Raw genomic sequence first — 18,311 nt, 5'->3', positions numbered from 1 at the left:
CAGAGACGAGATTCTGTGGTTCCCAAACCAGACCCCCTCTACACCCGGGCTGCGCCTAGAAATTCTGTCCATAAAAATAATGAACAGAACCGGTGACAAAGGGCAGGCCTGGTGGAGGCCAACGTGCACTGGAAACAGGTTTGACTTACTACCAGCAATGCGAACCAAGCTCCTGCTGCGGTCGTACAGGGACTGGATAGCCCTTAGCAAAGGACCCGGACCCCGTACTCCCGGAGCACTCCCCACAGGGTGCCCCGAGGGACACGGTCGAACGCCTTCTCCAGATCCACAAAACATATGTGGACTGGTTGGGCAAACTCCCACGAACCCTCGAGCACCCGATGGAGCATGTAGAGCTGGTCCAGTGTGCCGCGACCAGGACGAAAACCACACTGCTCCTCCTGAATCCAAGGTTCGACGATCGGTCGAATTCTCCTCTCCAGTACTCTGGAATAGACCTTACCGGGGAGGCTGAGGAGTGTGATCCCCCTATAGTTGGAACACACCCTCCGGTCCCCCTTCTTAAACAGAGGGACCACCACCCCGTTCTGCCAATCCAGAGGCACTGTCCCCGATCGCCACGCGATGCTGCAGAGGCGTGTCAGCCAAGACAGTCCCACAACATCCAGAGACTTAAGGTACTCAGGACGGACTTCATCCACCCCAGGAGCCCTGCCACCGAGGAGCTTTCTAACCACCTTGGTGACTTCAGCCTGGGTAATGGATGAGTCCGCCTCTGAGTCCCCAGTCTATGCTTCCTCTTTGGAAGATGTGACGATGGGATTGAGGAGATCCTCGAAGTACTCCTTTCACCGCCCGACAACATCCCCAGCCATGGTCAACAGCTCCCCACCCGCACTGTAAACAGTGAGGGTGAAGAGCTGCTTCCACCTCCTGAGGCGTCGGATGGTTTGCCAGAATCTCTTCGAGGCTGACCGATAGTTCTCCTCCATAGCCTCCCCGAACTCCTCCCAGACCCGAGTTTTTGCCTCTGTGACCACACGGGCTGCAGCACGCTTGGCCTGCCGGTACCTGTCACCTGCCTCTGGGGTCCCACCTACCAACAAAGATGAGTAGGACTCCTTCTTCAGCTTGATGGCATACCTTACTTCCGGTGTCCACCACCGGGTTTGGGGAGTTTTGCTGCGAGAGGCACCAGAGACCTTGTGACCACAGCTACGAGCAGCCGCATCGACAATGGAGGTGGAGAACATGGTCCACTCGGACTCCATGTCTCCAACCTCCCCCAGGATCTGGGAGAAGCTCTCCCCGAGGTGGGAGTTCAAGACCTCACTGACAGAGGGTTCCGCCAGTCGTTCCCAGCAGACCTTCACGATACATTTGGGCCTGCCAGGTCTGACCGGCTTCCTCCCCTCCCAGTGGATCCAACTCACCACCAGGTGGTGATCGGTCGACAGCTCGGCCCCTCTCTTCACTCGAGTGTCTGAGACATGTGGCCGAAGGTCAGATGATACGACTACAAAGTCGATCATCGACTTCCGTCTCAGCGTGTCCTGGTGCCACGTCCACTTATGGACACCCTTGTGCTTGAACATGGTGTTAATGATGGACAAACTGTGACTAGCACAGAAGTCCAACAACTGAACACCACTTGGAATGTCGGGTACTCTGCACTGCTGCTCGGCCTGTAGGCCGAGACAATGGTGAGAGACCTGTCCCCGACCCGAAGGCGTAGGGACGCGACCCTCTCGTTCACCGGAGTGAACTCCAACACATGACGACTGAGCTGGGGAGCAATAAACAATGTGACCCCAGCTCTCCGCCCCTCCCCGTGGGCAACGCCAGAAAAATGAAGCATCCAGCCCCTCTCCAGGAGTTGGGTACCAGAGCCCAAGCTGTGCGTGGAGTAGAGCCCAACTATCTCTAGTCGGTATCTCGCAACCTCCCGCACAAGCTCAGGCTCCTTCCCCCCTAGCGAGGTGACATTCCACGTCCCAACAGCCAGGGACTGTGAACATGGATCGGGCCGCCGGGCCACCCGCCCTCGACTGCCACCCAATCCTCTCTGCACCTGACCCCCATGGCCCCCTCTGCAGGTGGTGAACCCACATGAGGGCGGGCCCACGTCGCTCTTTCGGGCTGAGCCCGGCTGGGCCTCATGGGCTAAGGCCCGACCATCAGGCACTCGCGCGCGAGCCCCAACCCCAGGCCTGGCTCCAGGGTGGGGCCCCGGCTCCACCATACCGGGCGACGTCTCAGTCCTTGATTTTTTTACTGGTTAGGGAGGTTCTGAACTGTCCTTAGTCTGACCCGTCACCTAGGACCTGTTTGCCTTGGGAGACCCTACAGGGAGCACAAAGCCCCCGACAACATAGCTCCTACGATCATCCGGGTACGCAAACTCCCCCACCACGATAAGGTGGCAGCTAGAGGGGGAGTTTTATATATGCATAAAAATAAAATACTGTTCTCCTGCATTTAAACAAAAGGTCTCCCTTTTCTTCATTTAGAGATAATAGCTGGTTGTCAAGGCTCAAAGTTGATGGCCACATCTTATCATGGAAGAGTTCCTCTTGCACATCTGGAGATTTTCTGGCCTTGGCTTGAGGCCATAAAAGGTGGTTTCTCCTGACCTGGGACAGTCCAGATTCTGATATGAAGCAATTATAATGTCATGTAATTCACAGTGAACAAAATTTAACTGATAAACAATCAAAGGCTCCTTTGAAACTCTGAGTTACAGTTCTGTTGTTATGTGGGGCCAGAGTGGAGGCCCAAAGGGGTGGGGGGGATCGCCACAGCTTATCGCCAGATGGAACCAGGAATTTCCCAGTTAGGAGTGAAAACACCACACTCTCTGTCCTCAGTTCAAAACCTCAGGTTTTTGTTGAGAAAGCATAAATGTATTTATTTAATTATGGTGAAGCGAGGCCATGGGCTACATGGGTTTACATCAAGGATCAGCTCTGAGTCATTTCTAATTTGGAATGGTGATGGAAAGTTTGCTTGAGATCAGACAGGAATCCCAAATCAAATCAAATATGTTTTACTGTCACCACAGGGAAATTTTGCTTGGGGAGAAGTGCTGCATAGCTGCAGAGCAGAAAAACAATGGACAACATAAAAATACAGATACAACATAGATAAAAACACATTATAAAACAGATTAAAAGCAAAGCATTACAAACACTCTGAAACATACTATCCCTCATAAAATTGGAAAAACCCTAAAAAAATAATGACATTAAAAGCCAGTGTGCAAAAATAAATGCAGAGATGTTCACGTGCCAAAGAGGGAAATGCTATTGGAAGAAAAGAGAAGAGAAGAGAAGAGAAGAGTTGTGGTATTGTTTGAGGAAATCTGGAGTGACAGCAAAGTATGTGAGGGTGGTGCAGTATATGTGAAAGGATATGTGTGACAGCAGTGAGATGTGCAATAGCAATTCCACAGAATATGATGTCCGTGGATAACATTCTGATGTGGAGAGCAATTTGACCTGAACCTGAAGGTGTGGAGGTATGCACTGGAGAAAACGGGAATGAAAGGCAATCAGAGCAATAGGCCTTACAAGCAAGGTGGCACAACAGTAGGGCTGTTCACGTTATATAGTGAAAAATAAAAGTGAGAGACTTCGGGCCACATGTTGTTTTTGTTCCACTTGGGGTTTTATAGATGCAGACCAAATTTGAATGCAATCAGATAAGATTTAGAGTTCCCACAGAGTGAGATATTTTTCGCTCCCTCCGCTGGCAAGACAACGTCACCCTAACAGGAGAAGACTCTGATGCCATTATTTTTCTTTTACAGGTACATGTGATGGCTCCTAATCACAAAAAGTGGTGACTGATCGGTCATCCAGAGGAGAACATTACTTGAATTACTGGATTACTACAAGTACATTGCTTGTTTGGGGAAAATTGTTGCTTTGTGTGGGACACCTAAACAATGCCCAATTACAGTAACATTTGGCAGAGATCTTTTATTTTATTAGTGGAACAAGAACAACATGTGGCCCAAAAGATGTTGTAACATTTGACATTTTGAGCAGGTCTACACCACAGTGAGCAGAAGTAGAGACGGTGGGATGAATTTAAATATTTAGGGTCAGCTGTCCAAAACAATGAAAAGTGTGATTAAAAAGGTGAATAAGAGTGTGCAGGCAGTGTGGAGTGAGTGGAGACGAGTCACAAATGAAATAGATGGGTACTTTATTGTTCTGAATCTGACGAATCTGAAAAGAAAATTATTTTATTTCACAATAGCAGATTTTGTGTTACTTGAGTTTTGTGGTTATTTAAATCACACAATTTCTATGCTGTCAAACCTTCATTTGTAATAATAAAACTGTTCTTTTCTTTGTTTTCAAAGAAAAAAGTCACGTGTTTTTAAAGGTCCAGAACCAACATGTGAGGAGTGACTCCTTCAGTCATAACTTCACTGTTTGTTTCTCCTGCATGTATGATTTCACCAACGTGCTGCAGGTACGTCTCAAAGCTTCCACCAAGAACAAATTGTATCAGTCGCACTCCAGACAGGCAGCAATTACAGTGACTATAAAAGAAGATTTAATGATGTTAAAAATCAGCAATCCAGCAAATGCTTAATTAAACTATCATTAATTTATAAACTTCTGTATATTATCCTGAAATAAAGGTATCGATGTTGTACTGTTGATCTACTTTCTTTCTTTACTTAAGGAGAAACGATGGACTGCAATGATAAATCTGCAGCCTTTTAGCCAAGACTGGGAACTGCAGTTATTTCAAGATCAGCATTTAAATTATATAATGAAAGCATCATATTATACAAATAATGAATGTTTATGAGTTCAATGGTACGAATATTTGATGAGGTCAAAGGTGGAACATAACATTCAAGGAGGCAAAGCCAAGTTGAATGGTATGTTTCAGCTTTCTCCAAATTAAATATTCATTCCATTGAAAGAATGTAAAGATATTCATTATTTGTTTTATAGTATAACGGCTAAACTATATCCTTGTCATTTTATATTATATTAATTTACATACAACAGAAAAGGGACTGACATTTTGTTACCTCCTCAGTGCAGCAAAAAAACAAAAAAAAATGATGCCAGAAATTAATCCAGCTTTCGTGTGTTACTGCTACTTTGACATCAACAATCCAACACAAACTTTAAATTGGAATCCAGAAATAATTCTGATGATGAAGTCCGCCATGCCACGCATCAAATGGTCATCCATCAGCAAAACAAACTCCACCATGTTTAAAGCTAAGCGCCGCCCGGCTTGTGTGAGCGTACACCACACCCACGCTCACACAAGCCGGGCGGCGCTTGTGCACACGAGTACTACCCAAAAAAAAAGATTATTTCCTCAGTGCAGTGAAAAAAACATGTCAGATGGCTTAAATGCAGTGGATTGTTTTGTGTGTGTGCATGCGTATGTGTGCGAGTGTGTGTGTACAGAGTGCAATGGTACCAAACATACTGAACCAAATTTGCACACTAAATGGAACCAAATTGCACTCTAAATGCAAGGCAACACAAATGGGACGAATAACACTATGTAACAAATTTTTATTTTTGTTTTGTTCCTGGGTACACAGTGTGTTTTTCTAACCTGTTATGCCATAAATAAATAGAAAATAGCTGTTATTCCACAGAAACTTTGCTTCTGTGATCAGGACAATGATATTTTGAAATTTGTCTGTTTTCAAGAATATTCTCGATTCGCCTTCACTACTACTGAGTAGTCTTCTAGAATATTCTTTAAGTGCTAGAACTGTCCAGAATTTTCTAGAAGTTTCCAGAATTATCTAGAAATTTCAAGAAACTTTTAGAACTTTCTAGAACATTAAAAAAATATAAAATAAAAGTTTGTGCTGAATGTAGTCATTTTTCCATAGACTTTAGACATAAGCAGTTGAAATATAACACTTAGAAGCCAGGAACAAAAATTGTGTTACATAGTGTAATCCATGTCACGTGACACACAAAGCACCAATCAAATGACAAGGTTCCACTCATCTGTTATATAAAAGCAGTTGATACACAATGGATTGGAAACTTTTACATCAGCTTGTTTTTTTTCTTGTTCATTCCTTGCAGCTCTTCATGTTCTTGTCTAATCCCAGGTGAAGCACTCGCTCTGCTAACTAAATCCTGTGTTTCAGCTGGTGCAGAGTTTGGAGATGCTGCGGATTCTCGGGGTGAGCAGAGTGGTCGTGTATAAGACGAGCTGCAGTCCTGAAACACAGCAGTTACTGGACTACTACACAAACACAGGTGGAGCATGCTGTCTGCACCATCAAGCTTTTCAAATCTGATGGTTGCGGTGCAGGTTTTTGTAGCTCGAATGCCACCGTAGTTCATGAACTCTGCGGTGGTTCTCAGCATACCTGTTATTTTAGTTCCACAAAGAAAAGATAAGAACCACCAGCTGCTACTCTGCACACACCAACATCTTCCCATGAGAGATGTTTCTGCAAGAAAAAGTTTTGTTGTCTGGATGGTTCTGAGTGGCAGGCATGAATATGAGGCAGTGGTCTCAAACTGGGTGCAGAAATGGCCCAGGGGGTGCAAGGTTCCATTACAAACACAGTCCACCAGGTGATTTCACTGTTTTTTGCCAGTACGATTTGTTTGCAACCACTGCACTGAATTAACTCACGTTTCTGCCACAATAAACAGTAAAAATTAACTTTACCATCCACAATCCAGCAGAATGTGCAGCCGTGCTGGTCTGTACACGCCCAGTCCTGTCAGATCTGACATGTCATGTACAGCAGGTTCTTATTCCACGTAGGAACACTTGGGGTTCCATATGTTTCTCCCTGTACTACTGGAGTTGTGTCACACATCCACCTGCAAGCTTCTCCCTCTCAGGTTTCATGGAGGTGATTCCGTGGACCATAACACGTTTTGTGAACGTGTCTCGAAGGTGGCTTCCACAACATGGACCAGGTGACCTCCACTACTTTGGCCAGATTGCTGCTCTCAATGACTGCCTGTACAGATACATGTACCAGACAAGATACATGGCTCTGCACGACGTGGACGAGCTCATACTGCCCCACACTGTTGACAGGTACTGATTTCTTCTTCAGAGGATTATTTAACCAAAAACGTCAAATCAAGAGAGACTTTACAAACATTTTGTGTTTTGAAATGTTGATCTTAAAAAATACTGCATTTAAGAAGAAGAAGAAGAACAAAGACGTTTATTGTTATTGTACCTACACATACACTATGAAGTTGGGGCCCTGCATTTAACCATCATAACTACTGTTAGACACAAACCAACCACTAGGGGCAGTGGGCAGCCACAGTCTGGAGTCTGGTGCCTGGGGACCAACTCCAGATGCAGAGATGCTGCCTTGATCAGGCGCAGAGGAGGAGCAGACCCTAACTATATACGAGGTCTGTTAGAAAACTATCCGACCTTTTTATTTTTTAAAAAAACTATATGGATTTGAATCATGTGCTCTTGCATCAGCCAAGCTTGAACCTTAGTGCGCATGCGTGAGTTTTTTCACGCCTGTCGGTTGCATCATTCGCCTGTGGGCAGGCTTTGAGTGAGCACTGGTCCACCCCCGCGTCGGATTTTCATTGTCAGGGAAATGGCTGAGTGATTGGAGCAGCGCTGAATCAAATTTTTCCAGAAACTGTGAGAGACAGCCAGGTGGAAACCATTCGGAAGATTCAGACGGCTTTCGGTGAAGATACTCTGGGCGTCACACAGATTAAGGATCATTACAACCGGATTAAAGACGGCCCACAGTGGCGGAGGGCGTGCCGCGCTCCGAGCGGCCATCGACAGGCTGAAACGACCAGATCATTTCCAAAGTGAACGCTGTGTTGATCCGGGACGTCGTCTGACTACCACAGAAATTGTGGAAGAGGTGGACATCAGCACTTTTGCAGCACATTCCACTGTTACAGCAGATTTTGTAATGAAAGACGTGCGGAGGAATTCTCGCATTGGGACGGAGCCGCTCATGGCGCACAACAAAAAGCACATCCGTGTTGGAAGTCTCACAGGACAAGTTGTGACATGCCCAGCTATTACACAATTTCTCGGATACTCACTCGACTGAAAAGCCACCGAAAGCTGTCTGAATCTTCCGAATGGTTTCCAACACGGACGTGCTTTTTGTTGTGCGCCCTGCGCCGCTGTGGGCCGTCTTTAATCCGGTTGTAATGATCCTTAATCTGTGTGATGCCCAGAGTATCTTTACCGAAAGCCGTCTGAATCTTCCGAATGGTTTCCACCTGGCTGTCTCTCACAGTTTCTGGAAAAATTTGATTCAGCGCTGCTCCAATTGCTCAGCCATTTTCCTGACAATGAAAATCCGATGCGGAGGGTGGACCAGTGCTCACTCAAAGCCAGCCCACAGGCGAATGATGCAACTGACAGGCGTGAAAAAACTCACGCATGTGCACGAAGGTTCAAGCTTGGCTGATGCAAGCGCACATGATTCAAATCCGTATAGTTTTTAAAAAAAATAAAAAGGTCGGATAGTTTTCTAACAGACCTCGTATGTTGTTGATTGTGGGAGGAAACCGGAGGAAACCCACACGGACATGGGGAGAACTTAACTCCACACTGAAAGTGTGGCAGCAATCCCACAACTTTCTTCCTGTGAGGCATCACTGCTAACCGGCGATCATTTCTTCTGTTTTTTTTGTTGCTTAATGCTAACAAATTATACTGTATTTGTTGTCTTTGAGATGCCTGATTCTGTTTTTTTCTCTCTGTTTGAGGTGTGGCTCCATCCAGAGATGGGAGTGGGTGTCTTCTTCTACAGGCCTCCTGTCATGTGCAATGGGAACATTTCCTGTATATTCATTTTGAAAATTGTTTTGTAAATTGTGTCAGTAGCAAGCAGAGGGTGACCCCTTTGAGTCTGGTCTGCTTGAGGTTTCTTCCTCAAATCATCAGAGGGAGTTTTTCCTCACCACTGCCATCTGTGTGCTTGCTCAGGGGGTTAGTAAGGTTAGACCTTACTTGTGTGAAGCGCCTTGAGGCAACTTTGTTGTGATTTGGCGCCATATAAATGAAAATAAATTGAAATTGAAAATTGAAATTCTGGAGTCAGGTTGACACCTATGCAAGCCAACGTGCTTACATGTAATGTTTTCCATCAACAGCAAACCTAATTAAAATGAACAAAACAGTACTTCAACAAAAGCTAAATGTGAGATTTTATTACCTACTTAAAATATATCAGTGAGCAACTGTTCTCAATAAGGGCTGAATAAAAATATAACACAATGCTGAAATGCCCTCAGCTGTATGAGCATAAAAATAGGAAAGAGAATGTGACCCTTTGACCCCTTAAAATAGGTCAAGGTTGGCCATCTTTGAACTTGTCCAAGATCTGTGTCCCAAGAATGCTCCCTGTGAATTTGAAGACCCTTGCTATGGGTAAAAATGATCGGAAGAACCTGATTAAATACCCAACCAACTCTTGTTTGCTTCTTTCTGCATGTCCAGAAACCCACTGCTGCCTTGAAAAACGAACCAGAAAAAGAGAGTTGGACCAGACTCACAGCCCAAATACCAGTATTCCTGCCAACGAGCGGAAGTTTTATATATATGAGGTGCAATCAAAAACTACGAGGTCTGTCCGAAAAGTAACGGACCTTTTTATTTTTTTCAAAAACTATATGGATTTGAATCATGTGCGCTTGCATCAGCCAACCTTGAACCTTCGTGCACATGCGTGAGTTTTTTCACGCCTGTCGGTTGCGTCATTCGCCTGTGGGCAGCACACATGATTTAAATCCATATAGTTTTTGAAAAAAATAAAAAGGTCCGTTACTTTTCGGACAGACCTTGTATCTGACCTTATTTTATCCCACATAAACAAATGAAGTGTGTGAGTTATCATTTGGTAGGAAGGTGTAGGAAACCTTTTGCGTGAATGTGAATTTTTTCCCCCTTGCAGAGCGCATCAGTCACTTGCAGTCAGCCTTAGAGTGAACATGTGTACTGAGCAGCTGTTGGGTTCTCATTTGCTATAACATGACGGAATGATTTGAGCAAAGGAACTGCATCAAATTTTGCCAGATGCTTGGTGATACCCAAAAGGAAACCACTCGCAAGATTCACTAGGCTTTTGGCAATGATGCCATGAGCATAACACAAATAAAAGACTGGTGTAATGGCTGCAACAATGGGCGCACATTGGTGGAGAGCAAAGTGTATTCTAGTAGGCCATCCACAAACCAAAATGTTCAAGCGACTGATAGAATACAAACTTAGATCATCCAAGGACTTGAGGCTGAGGCGTGAATAAGGACAGGTTCGGGACATTCCATTTTGACAGAGGATTTGGGCATGTGGAGAGAGTCAGCAAAATTCATGACGAAGCTGGTAACGGCAGAGTAGATGCAATTGCGTCTGGAAGTCTCGCCATCTCATAACTCTGTCTGGTGATGAGACACAGGTTTACGGGTTGAACATGGAAATCAAATTACTGTCATCCCAATGGAAACAAACACCATCACCGAGGCCAAAGAAAGCACGGCAGGTGCACAGCGATGTCAAAGTCATGCTGACTGTTTTTTTTTACTCCAGTGGGATGGTGCATCATGAGTACACACCAGAAGGCAATACAAAGAGTATTATCTGGTTCTATGTTCAGTGAAAAGTTGGCAGCTCCATCGTGATAATACACCCATCCATTCTGCTCAGCTGAATCAGGCTTTCCTGGTCAAACACAACGCTCCTGTGAGTCATCAGGCTCCCTACTCTCCTGTCATGGCTCCATCTGATTTTTGGCTATTCCCCAAGATCAAAACAATACTCAAAGAGACTCGATTGTAGTCCGAGAACACAATGGCCCAGCTGGACACCATTCTAAAATAAGCTTCAGAGAAATGCTGCCAACAATGGTAGAACTCCTGGGAGAAGTGTGTGCAGTCCCAAGGAGTCTACTTCAAAGAGGATTAGGATTTCAGTCCCCCAGGCGCATAATTGTACTTGAACCTGCAATTTACCAAAGCTCTGATTGCCAGCCAGAAAATTTACCATCACTGTTCTGTAAAAGGGGTGGAAAAATGCCTGAAATCAAGAAGGAGATAGACGTATTTAAAAAAAAAATAAAACCACGCACCATAAAAACAACACTGCATTTTATTGAATCCCTCTTATCAAGCACAGAATGCAAGTATGAACCGTCGGTTCCTCTGTAGATGACCCATGGTCACAGACGTACAGTCATGAAATGACATGAATGGAGTAGTGTGCTCTTATCATGTCCTCATGTATTGGCCTGACATGTGCAGCCGGACCCACGCTCGTGTCTGGCCTGACACACGTGTCCTGTGGATGGCACACCGCAGGACACACATCGCATCATGTGGAAAAGAGATCATGTGGGTGACATGACATTCAGATTGCCCGCTGCGTGTTATGATCTGACAGTCCATTTCACCTGTGGCAGCCTGTCAATGTGTGCACTGTGCGTTTGCTCACTGCAGCCCATCGCAACAGCAATATTTGTTTTTATGTATGTCCATGTGAGGACAGCAAGCAGACCCACCGCGTCACAGTGGACAGTTGTTAGGTCATGTCTGTCCAAACATGGTACGTGTTCTCCAGCTGTGACATCCAAAACCAGAGATCTTAGCAGCTGTTTTTGTCAGTGGACATGCCCCCTGTCAGTTCAGCGCACACACCAACATGTCACTCTTTTCCTGTGTTATATGATCATTTCTTTTTCATTATTTTTTACTGCTTTTTGGTTATTCCCCCACATGTGTTGTGGATGGGGGGGGGGGGTGCAGTGGTGGGCACAGTTCCACCAATCATTCAGCCATGAGGCCGACGTCTTGATAAGGAAAGCAGGTTTGACTCATGGTTTTGATTTATAAATCAAATTAATCCAGATAGAATAACTACATTAATGTCAACTCTTAAAATGTAAAAAGTAAAAATATACCACATATCTGTTAATTTTAAAATAATGGACTAATTCTGAAGATTTGAACATTAACACACACAGATGCCCAAAGGGATTATGGGTAAACTCAGCCTCTGTTCACACTGATTGATTGACTAATTCATTTTATGTAAAAACCAACACAAATTAATGTAACATGTGTGTGTTGGTGTTTACAAATAAATGGGTTTGTAAAATGTCTTTTTTTTTTATTTGTAAAAAAGAAGTATCTACAAAACCGAAAAGTCTGTTTGCTAAGTTCTGATTCAGGTCAACAACCGTGTGATATAACGGTGTCAAAATGCATAGAACATGGCCATCTACTGGCACTCAGTTATCTCACACAGTTGTCGAATCACAATTTACCCATAATCCCTTTGGGCATCTGTGTGTGTTCAAATCTTCAGAATTAGTGCATATTTTAAAATTAGCATATATGTGTTATATTTTTACTTTGTACAAATGATGAGATGATATTAATGTAGTTATTCTATCTGTAAAAATATGATTTATAAATCAAAACCATATGTCAAACCTGCTTCCTTTTTCAAGACATCTGCCTCAAGGCTGGACCACTGTATGCTATCAAGGTAAATGGTGCTTTTCTACAGTAGTGGGCAGTCGGCAGGGTGCACAAAGACAGTAAATATGTTAAAAATACAATGATGATACAAATCAAATGACAAAATAGAAGTAAAAATGAAATAATAACAATAATAATAGTGTGTATATAATAACAACAACCTAAACAATTATAAATACATTAAGATAGTAAATTAAAAATGACACAATTAGCAGGAAAAAAAGGGTTGAGTTCTTCTAAAAATTCATGAGGTCCAAGGTTCTAAAAACATTCTGGACTCACACGCCACTCCAACTCATTAAAGAAACTTTGCACAATTTATTACCACCCTTGAAAAATGTGAGCTACCTATCTTATAAACACAACCCAGTTAGAGCCTGTGGAACCCCACATGCAATGTACTTGTGTGCGTATATATATATATATATATATATATATATATATATATATATATATATATATATATATATATATATATATATATATATATATATATATATATATATATATATATATGTGTGTGTGTGTGTGTGTGTGTGTGTGTGTGTGTGTGTGTGTGTACAGTGTATATGTAAAATTGAGAGGTGATTAGATTTTGGAGTAGTTTGGTAAATGGTCAAGGCAAACATGTCCATATGACTGCAGTTTTGTTTGTCTCAAAATCCAATATGAATAGTTGGCTTAACTAAACCACATCCAAAGTCCAGCCGCAAGCACACCTGTGCAATAATCATGGTGTCTATTCAGCATGTTAATATGCCACACCCGTGAGGTGGGATGGATTATCTCAGCAAAAGAGACATGCTCACTAACACAGATTGAGACAGATTTGTGAACAATATTTGAGAGAAATATGTATTTTGTGTATATAGAAAATGTTTTAGAGCTTTAAGTACAGCTCATGAAAAATGGGAGCAAAAACAAGTGTTGCATTAATATTTTTGTTTAGTGTATATTTAGTTGTGTAATTTATATTGTAGTGTGTTTGTGTGTGCAGAGTATACATCAGCACTCTGATGCCTGTTATTTTTTAAGCCATGATGTTTTTATTGATGATGTCTATGATGTCATTGTTTTTATAAATAGGTTCTACATATACCTTTTAAAAACAGGTGTTTAAAATTTATTAAAATGTGTTGATGTGATATTTTAAATTTCTGTTTCTAGCTGGTCAGAGTTGTTGCCACAGCTGGAACAGAAGCACGGTGCTGATCTCTGCTTCAAGTTTAAAAATACTGTGTTCCCAAACACCATCCTCACGCTTCCTCCTACTTCTCCAAGTCCTCAGCTCCCAGTGAACCTGTGGCAGGGTGTCACCGGGGTTAACATCCTGGCTCACCTGCGCCATGAACCCAGCACCCCAAACAGCTTCAAAATCATCATCAACCCCAGACCTGTGTTCTCTGTCACCGTCCATGGGGTCCTAGAGTCAAAGAAAGACTGCATCTGGGTTAGCACCAGTGAAGCACGAATGCATCACACAAGGTAAACTTTCTGTTCTGTAAATGTCTGCACAAATTATACAAGTCTGTTTCTTCACATCAGACCTCGTGTCTGTGTTTATACAGACGGGTGACAAATTCAAAGACAAACCAGTGTTAGGGGTCGTATCTCAAACCCTGCACAAAGCACAGAGTCCAGGTATTTTTATGACTCAGTTCACGTGATATGATACAATTCAGTATTAGATTTTGTGTATATTCCTAAAATTCCTGCATGCACACACCTTACACATTTTACATTTAAACTTTTCTTAAGACTACGGTTAGGTTAGGGTTCAAATAACAATAAGAAGCAAAAGATTATTTGCCACATTTTCATTTTCTCTTGGATGACCTGCCATCTTGATATCAGCGATGTCATGATTTCATAGAATATGTACAAAATCCACCCTGCGACCTGATCCCGAAAAAACGGTTGAAGCTGAGATAAGATCCATGAAATCCAGGCAAAATATACTCCAAATATCTTTGAATTTTTGTGTCAAACTTTTTTGTACCTTTTACATGGCACAAATATCATTGCTTGATATAAAACCAACACAGCCATTATTTTCAGGCGAGTCATGGAATCAGCAGAAAGGAACAGCGGGAAACAAGCAGCAAGCAGTCTGATCTTGGTAAAAGCATCTAGGAGGTGTTAGGCAAACTCAGACGTCAGGAAATGTGGCAGTGTTCAAATACAGGAATCACTAGAACACTAAACATTTGGTCCCACTGAATAATAAGCCATGAATAATGACCCACGCATGGGTGTGCCACTAAGTACCTGACATGCACCAGGTATCAGCTTCTAGTGAGCCATGACCGACCTGTCATTTGAGCACCATCAAGCCTCGAATGGCTCATGGCGCCGCATATGATCCACATCTGTCAGTGTGTGAATATTTGTCTGATTTTCGGTTTTATTTTCTTTAGTTTGTTTTGTTACTTTTCTGTTTTGCTGTTCTGTGTGTTCTTTCTCTTGCTGGGTTGTTCTGTTGGGGTCTGTCTGTCACTGTCTCTCTTGTCTGTCTCTTGTTGATGGGTGTTTCCCTTTCTCTGGCCACGCCCTTGTTCTGGTGGTATCCATGCACACCTGTTCCTGATTTGCTGATTATCACCTGGGGTTACATCACCTCACAGGGTGTTTGCTAGTCGCCAGTTTGTTGTGCCTGGTGCCTGCATTCTAGCTCTGTCCCTGCAATCCTATTCCTGCCTGCCTCATGGTGTGTTCCTGACCTCCAGCCTGTTGCCTCGACCACGCCGATTGCCTGATGATTTTTGTACTGCTGCTTTTTCTTGACTGCCTACTCGTGCACCGACCATTGCTATCCACTTAAGTAGAGCCTTTTTACAATAAGAGCTGTCTGTCTAATTTTGTGTTCATCCATTAACCCTCTGGGGTCCGAGGGCATTTTTTGGGCCGTTCACTCACGTGACATAAATGTTTTATTATTGCTGTTAACAGCTCTCCCTGCATCCCACAATCAAGTGTTATGTCTCTTTTTTTCACGACAACCTGTTCTTTCATAATATATATGCTTTTGTTGTGTCTTATAAGTGCAATAAAGGTTTATCATAAATAACAAAGGAAAAGTAAAGCGGGAAATAATTTTCCACACACATTTATTCAAAATGCACAGCAAACTATAATAAACAACTGTTTTGACACGTTATAAAGGTAATTTGATGTCTTGTGTGAAAGACTGTACAACAAAAAAGTTCAAACAATAAACACAAATGCACATTTTGAACAATATATACAAAATGGTCTATGCATTTTTGTTTGTCTTCAACTCAAAGCAATTTCTGTCTGCTATTACACAAAGGTCACATCACAAACTTCTATTTCTACTGTGTTTTGGAGTCTTCTGTCTGACTCTGCAAGCAGCTTTCATTTCACACTTTGGCTCCAGTCTGAGGAGCGGCCCCTCTCCCTCACCTCATTGATATGGTAAACAGTGCTTTATGCCAGAAGGAGAGAGCCACAGAGTTGTCCAATAACATTCAAATGCAAACTAGTGGAGCAATCCTGATAGTTACACACTCTTTGTTTGAGCAAGTGAGATTGTCATGCGAGGCTCTCCATCTGCTCCGTTTGCTTTCACTTTTGCTGTGCGTAATGGCGCAGGGCGCATTGGAGGAGTTAGGGGGCTATTCAAATGGGCCAACTAGTAAGATATCACTCCTGAAAATGATTTTTGGTTCATCACGTGAGGTAAATCTGCCCCATGATTGGATTTTGGAAAACCATGTGATGGTGAACCAATTCCGATTGGACACTCACACTGCACACGTCATCACACAGCTTCTATGAGGAGTACAAAGATGGCCGATGGTGGATCGAAAGTCTGCGGAGTTAACTTTTCAGCAAAAAAAAGTAAGTTTCTATCTCATATCATTAAAAAGTTATTTATAATTTAGTAAAGCTTGGTCCCAGCCATCATATACAACAGCATTGTCCCCAGAAGGTTTGTCTGCAAAATCACTCTTTTGTGTGCTCATGTTCTGCTTTCCTGGACAGATGCCTCTGCACTTCTTCTTGCTGGCTTTATTTCTTCCACAGCTTTACAGTCATTGTGACACCGTGTTCCAACTTTTAGGACCCCTTCACACATTGTATGAATAAGTACAAATCAGGGTGAATCACGGCGGAACAGCTCATATGAGCGAACCATGAAAACACTGAGCCGACAGGCAGACATGAACGATGACACTGCGACGGTTTTGTGCACACGGGAACACAGTGTGACGAGCTGTGCGATGTGGTTATACGTCATGCAACTGATGTGAAAAAAAAAAAATAAAAATACATGCCACCCACAGGATTCAAAGCTGCATTGTCCAAAAGCTCTGATTCCTAGCTAGAACGTTGCCACTGAGCTACCATTGCTCTCCTGTAAAAGGTGCAGGAAAATGTCTGATATTAAGAAGGAGTTTTCATCTTGCCTCTGTCTGTGTTCATGTCCCCTGTCTTTGATTTTCAGTTTAGGATTACTTTAATCACTGGTTTTATTTTGTGTTTTACCACTATAGTCATTGCTTGTAATTTCTGTTTGTTGTGCTTTTGCCACATGTTAGTTCAATTTTAGTTTCAGCCTGAGCCTTTAATTCTCTTGTTGGCCACTTTTCAGTTCTCACCTTTGTTTTCCTGATTTTGTTTTTGTTGCTCCTTCCATGTGTAGATTTTTCTTGCATCATGTTTGGGTCTCACCTTCCACTTTCTTTCTATCTGCTTAGTGTTTAATTTACTGCACTCTCTTGCTCCTGCTTGCCTCAGCTTTGTCGCCTGTCTCACAATTCTGTTTTCACTTTCCTTAATCTTCTTCTTCTTCGTCTTTGTCTTTCGGCTGTTCCCGTTAGGGGTCGCCACAGCAGATCAATCGTTTCCATCTCACCCTGTCCTCTGTATCTTCCTCTGTCACACCAACCATCTGCATGTCCTCCTTCAGCACATCCATGAACCTCCTCTTTGGTCTCCCTCTTCTCCTCCTGCCTGGTGGCTCCATCCTCAGCATCCTTCTCCCTATATACACTGGGTCCCTCCTCTGCACATGTCCAAACCATCTCAATCTCGCCTCTCTGACTTTGTCTCCAAACCGTCCCACCTGAGCTGTCCCTCTGATATGTTCATTCTTAATCTTGTCCATTCTTGTCACTCCCAAAGAGAATCTCAACATCTTCAGCTCTGCCACCTCCAGCTCTGCCTCCTGTCTTTTTGTTAGTGCCACTGTCTCTAAACCATACAACATAGCTGGTCTCACTACTGTTTTGTAAACTTTGCCCTTCACCCTTGCTGATATTCTTCGGTCACAAATCACTCCTGCCACCTTTCTCCACCCACTCCACCCTGCCTGCACTCTCTTCTTCACCTCTCTACCACACTCTCCATTACTTTGAACACTCTTTCCCATAACTTCATGCTGTGGCTGATCAGCTTTATGCCTCTGTATTTACTGCAGCTCTGCACATCACCCTTGTTCTTGAAAATAGGAACCAGCATACTTCGTCTCCACTCCTCAGGCATCCTCTCACTTTCCAAGATTTTATTAAACAATCTGGTTAGAAACACTACTGCCATCTCTCGTAGACATTTCCATGCCTCCACTGGAATGTCATCTGGACCGACTGCCTTTCCACTCTTCATCCTCTTCATAGCAGCCCTCACTTCTTCCTTGCTAATCTCTTGTACTTCCTGATTTACTCTCACCACATCATCCAGCCTTTTCTCTCGCTCATTTTCTTTATTCATCAACTCTTCAAAATATTCCCTCCACCTTCTCAGCACACACTCCTCACTTGTCAGCACATTACCATGTGCATCTTTTACCACCCTAACCTGCTGCACATCCTTTCC

General features: G+C 43.3%; 1 protein-coding gene across 1 annotated transcript in view; it reads left to right on the top strand.

The window, feature by feature from the left end:
* LOC117509383 overlaps positions 1-18,311 on the top strand; it is a 362,900-nt gene that overhangs the window by 36,790 nt on the left and 307,799 nt on the right. The window contains exons 3-6 of the mRNA XM_034169055.1: positions 4,331-4,443; positions 6,116-6,227; positions 6,828-7,029; positions 13,641-13,958. Coding sequence (XP_034024946.1) covers positions 4,331-4,443; positions 6,116-6,227; positions 6,828-7,029; positions 13,641-13,958 — 745 coding nt within the window. The remainder of the gene's footprint in view (positions 1-4,330; positions 4,444-6,115; positions 6,228-6,827; positions 7,030-13,640; positions 13,959-18,311) is intronic.

Source organism: Thalassophryne amazonica, chromosome 4, assembly GCF_902500255.1.
Source record: "Thalassophryne amazonica chromosome 4, fThaAma1.1, whole genome shotgun sequence".
Taxonomy (NCBI): Eukaryota; Metazoa; Chordata; class Actinopteri; order Batrachoidiformes; family Batrachoididae; genus Thalassophryne; species Thalassophryne amazonica.
The sequence above is the reverse complement of the archived record's forward strand: the minus strand, read 5'-3'. Positions and strand labels throughout refer to the sequence as shown.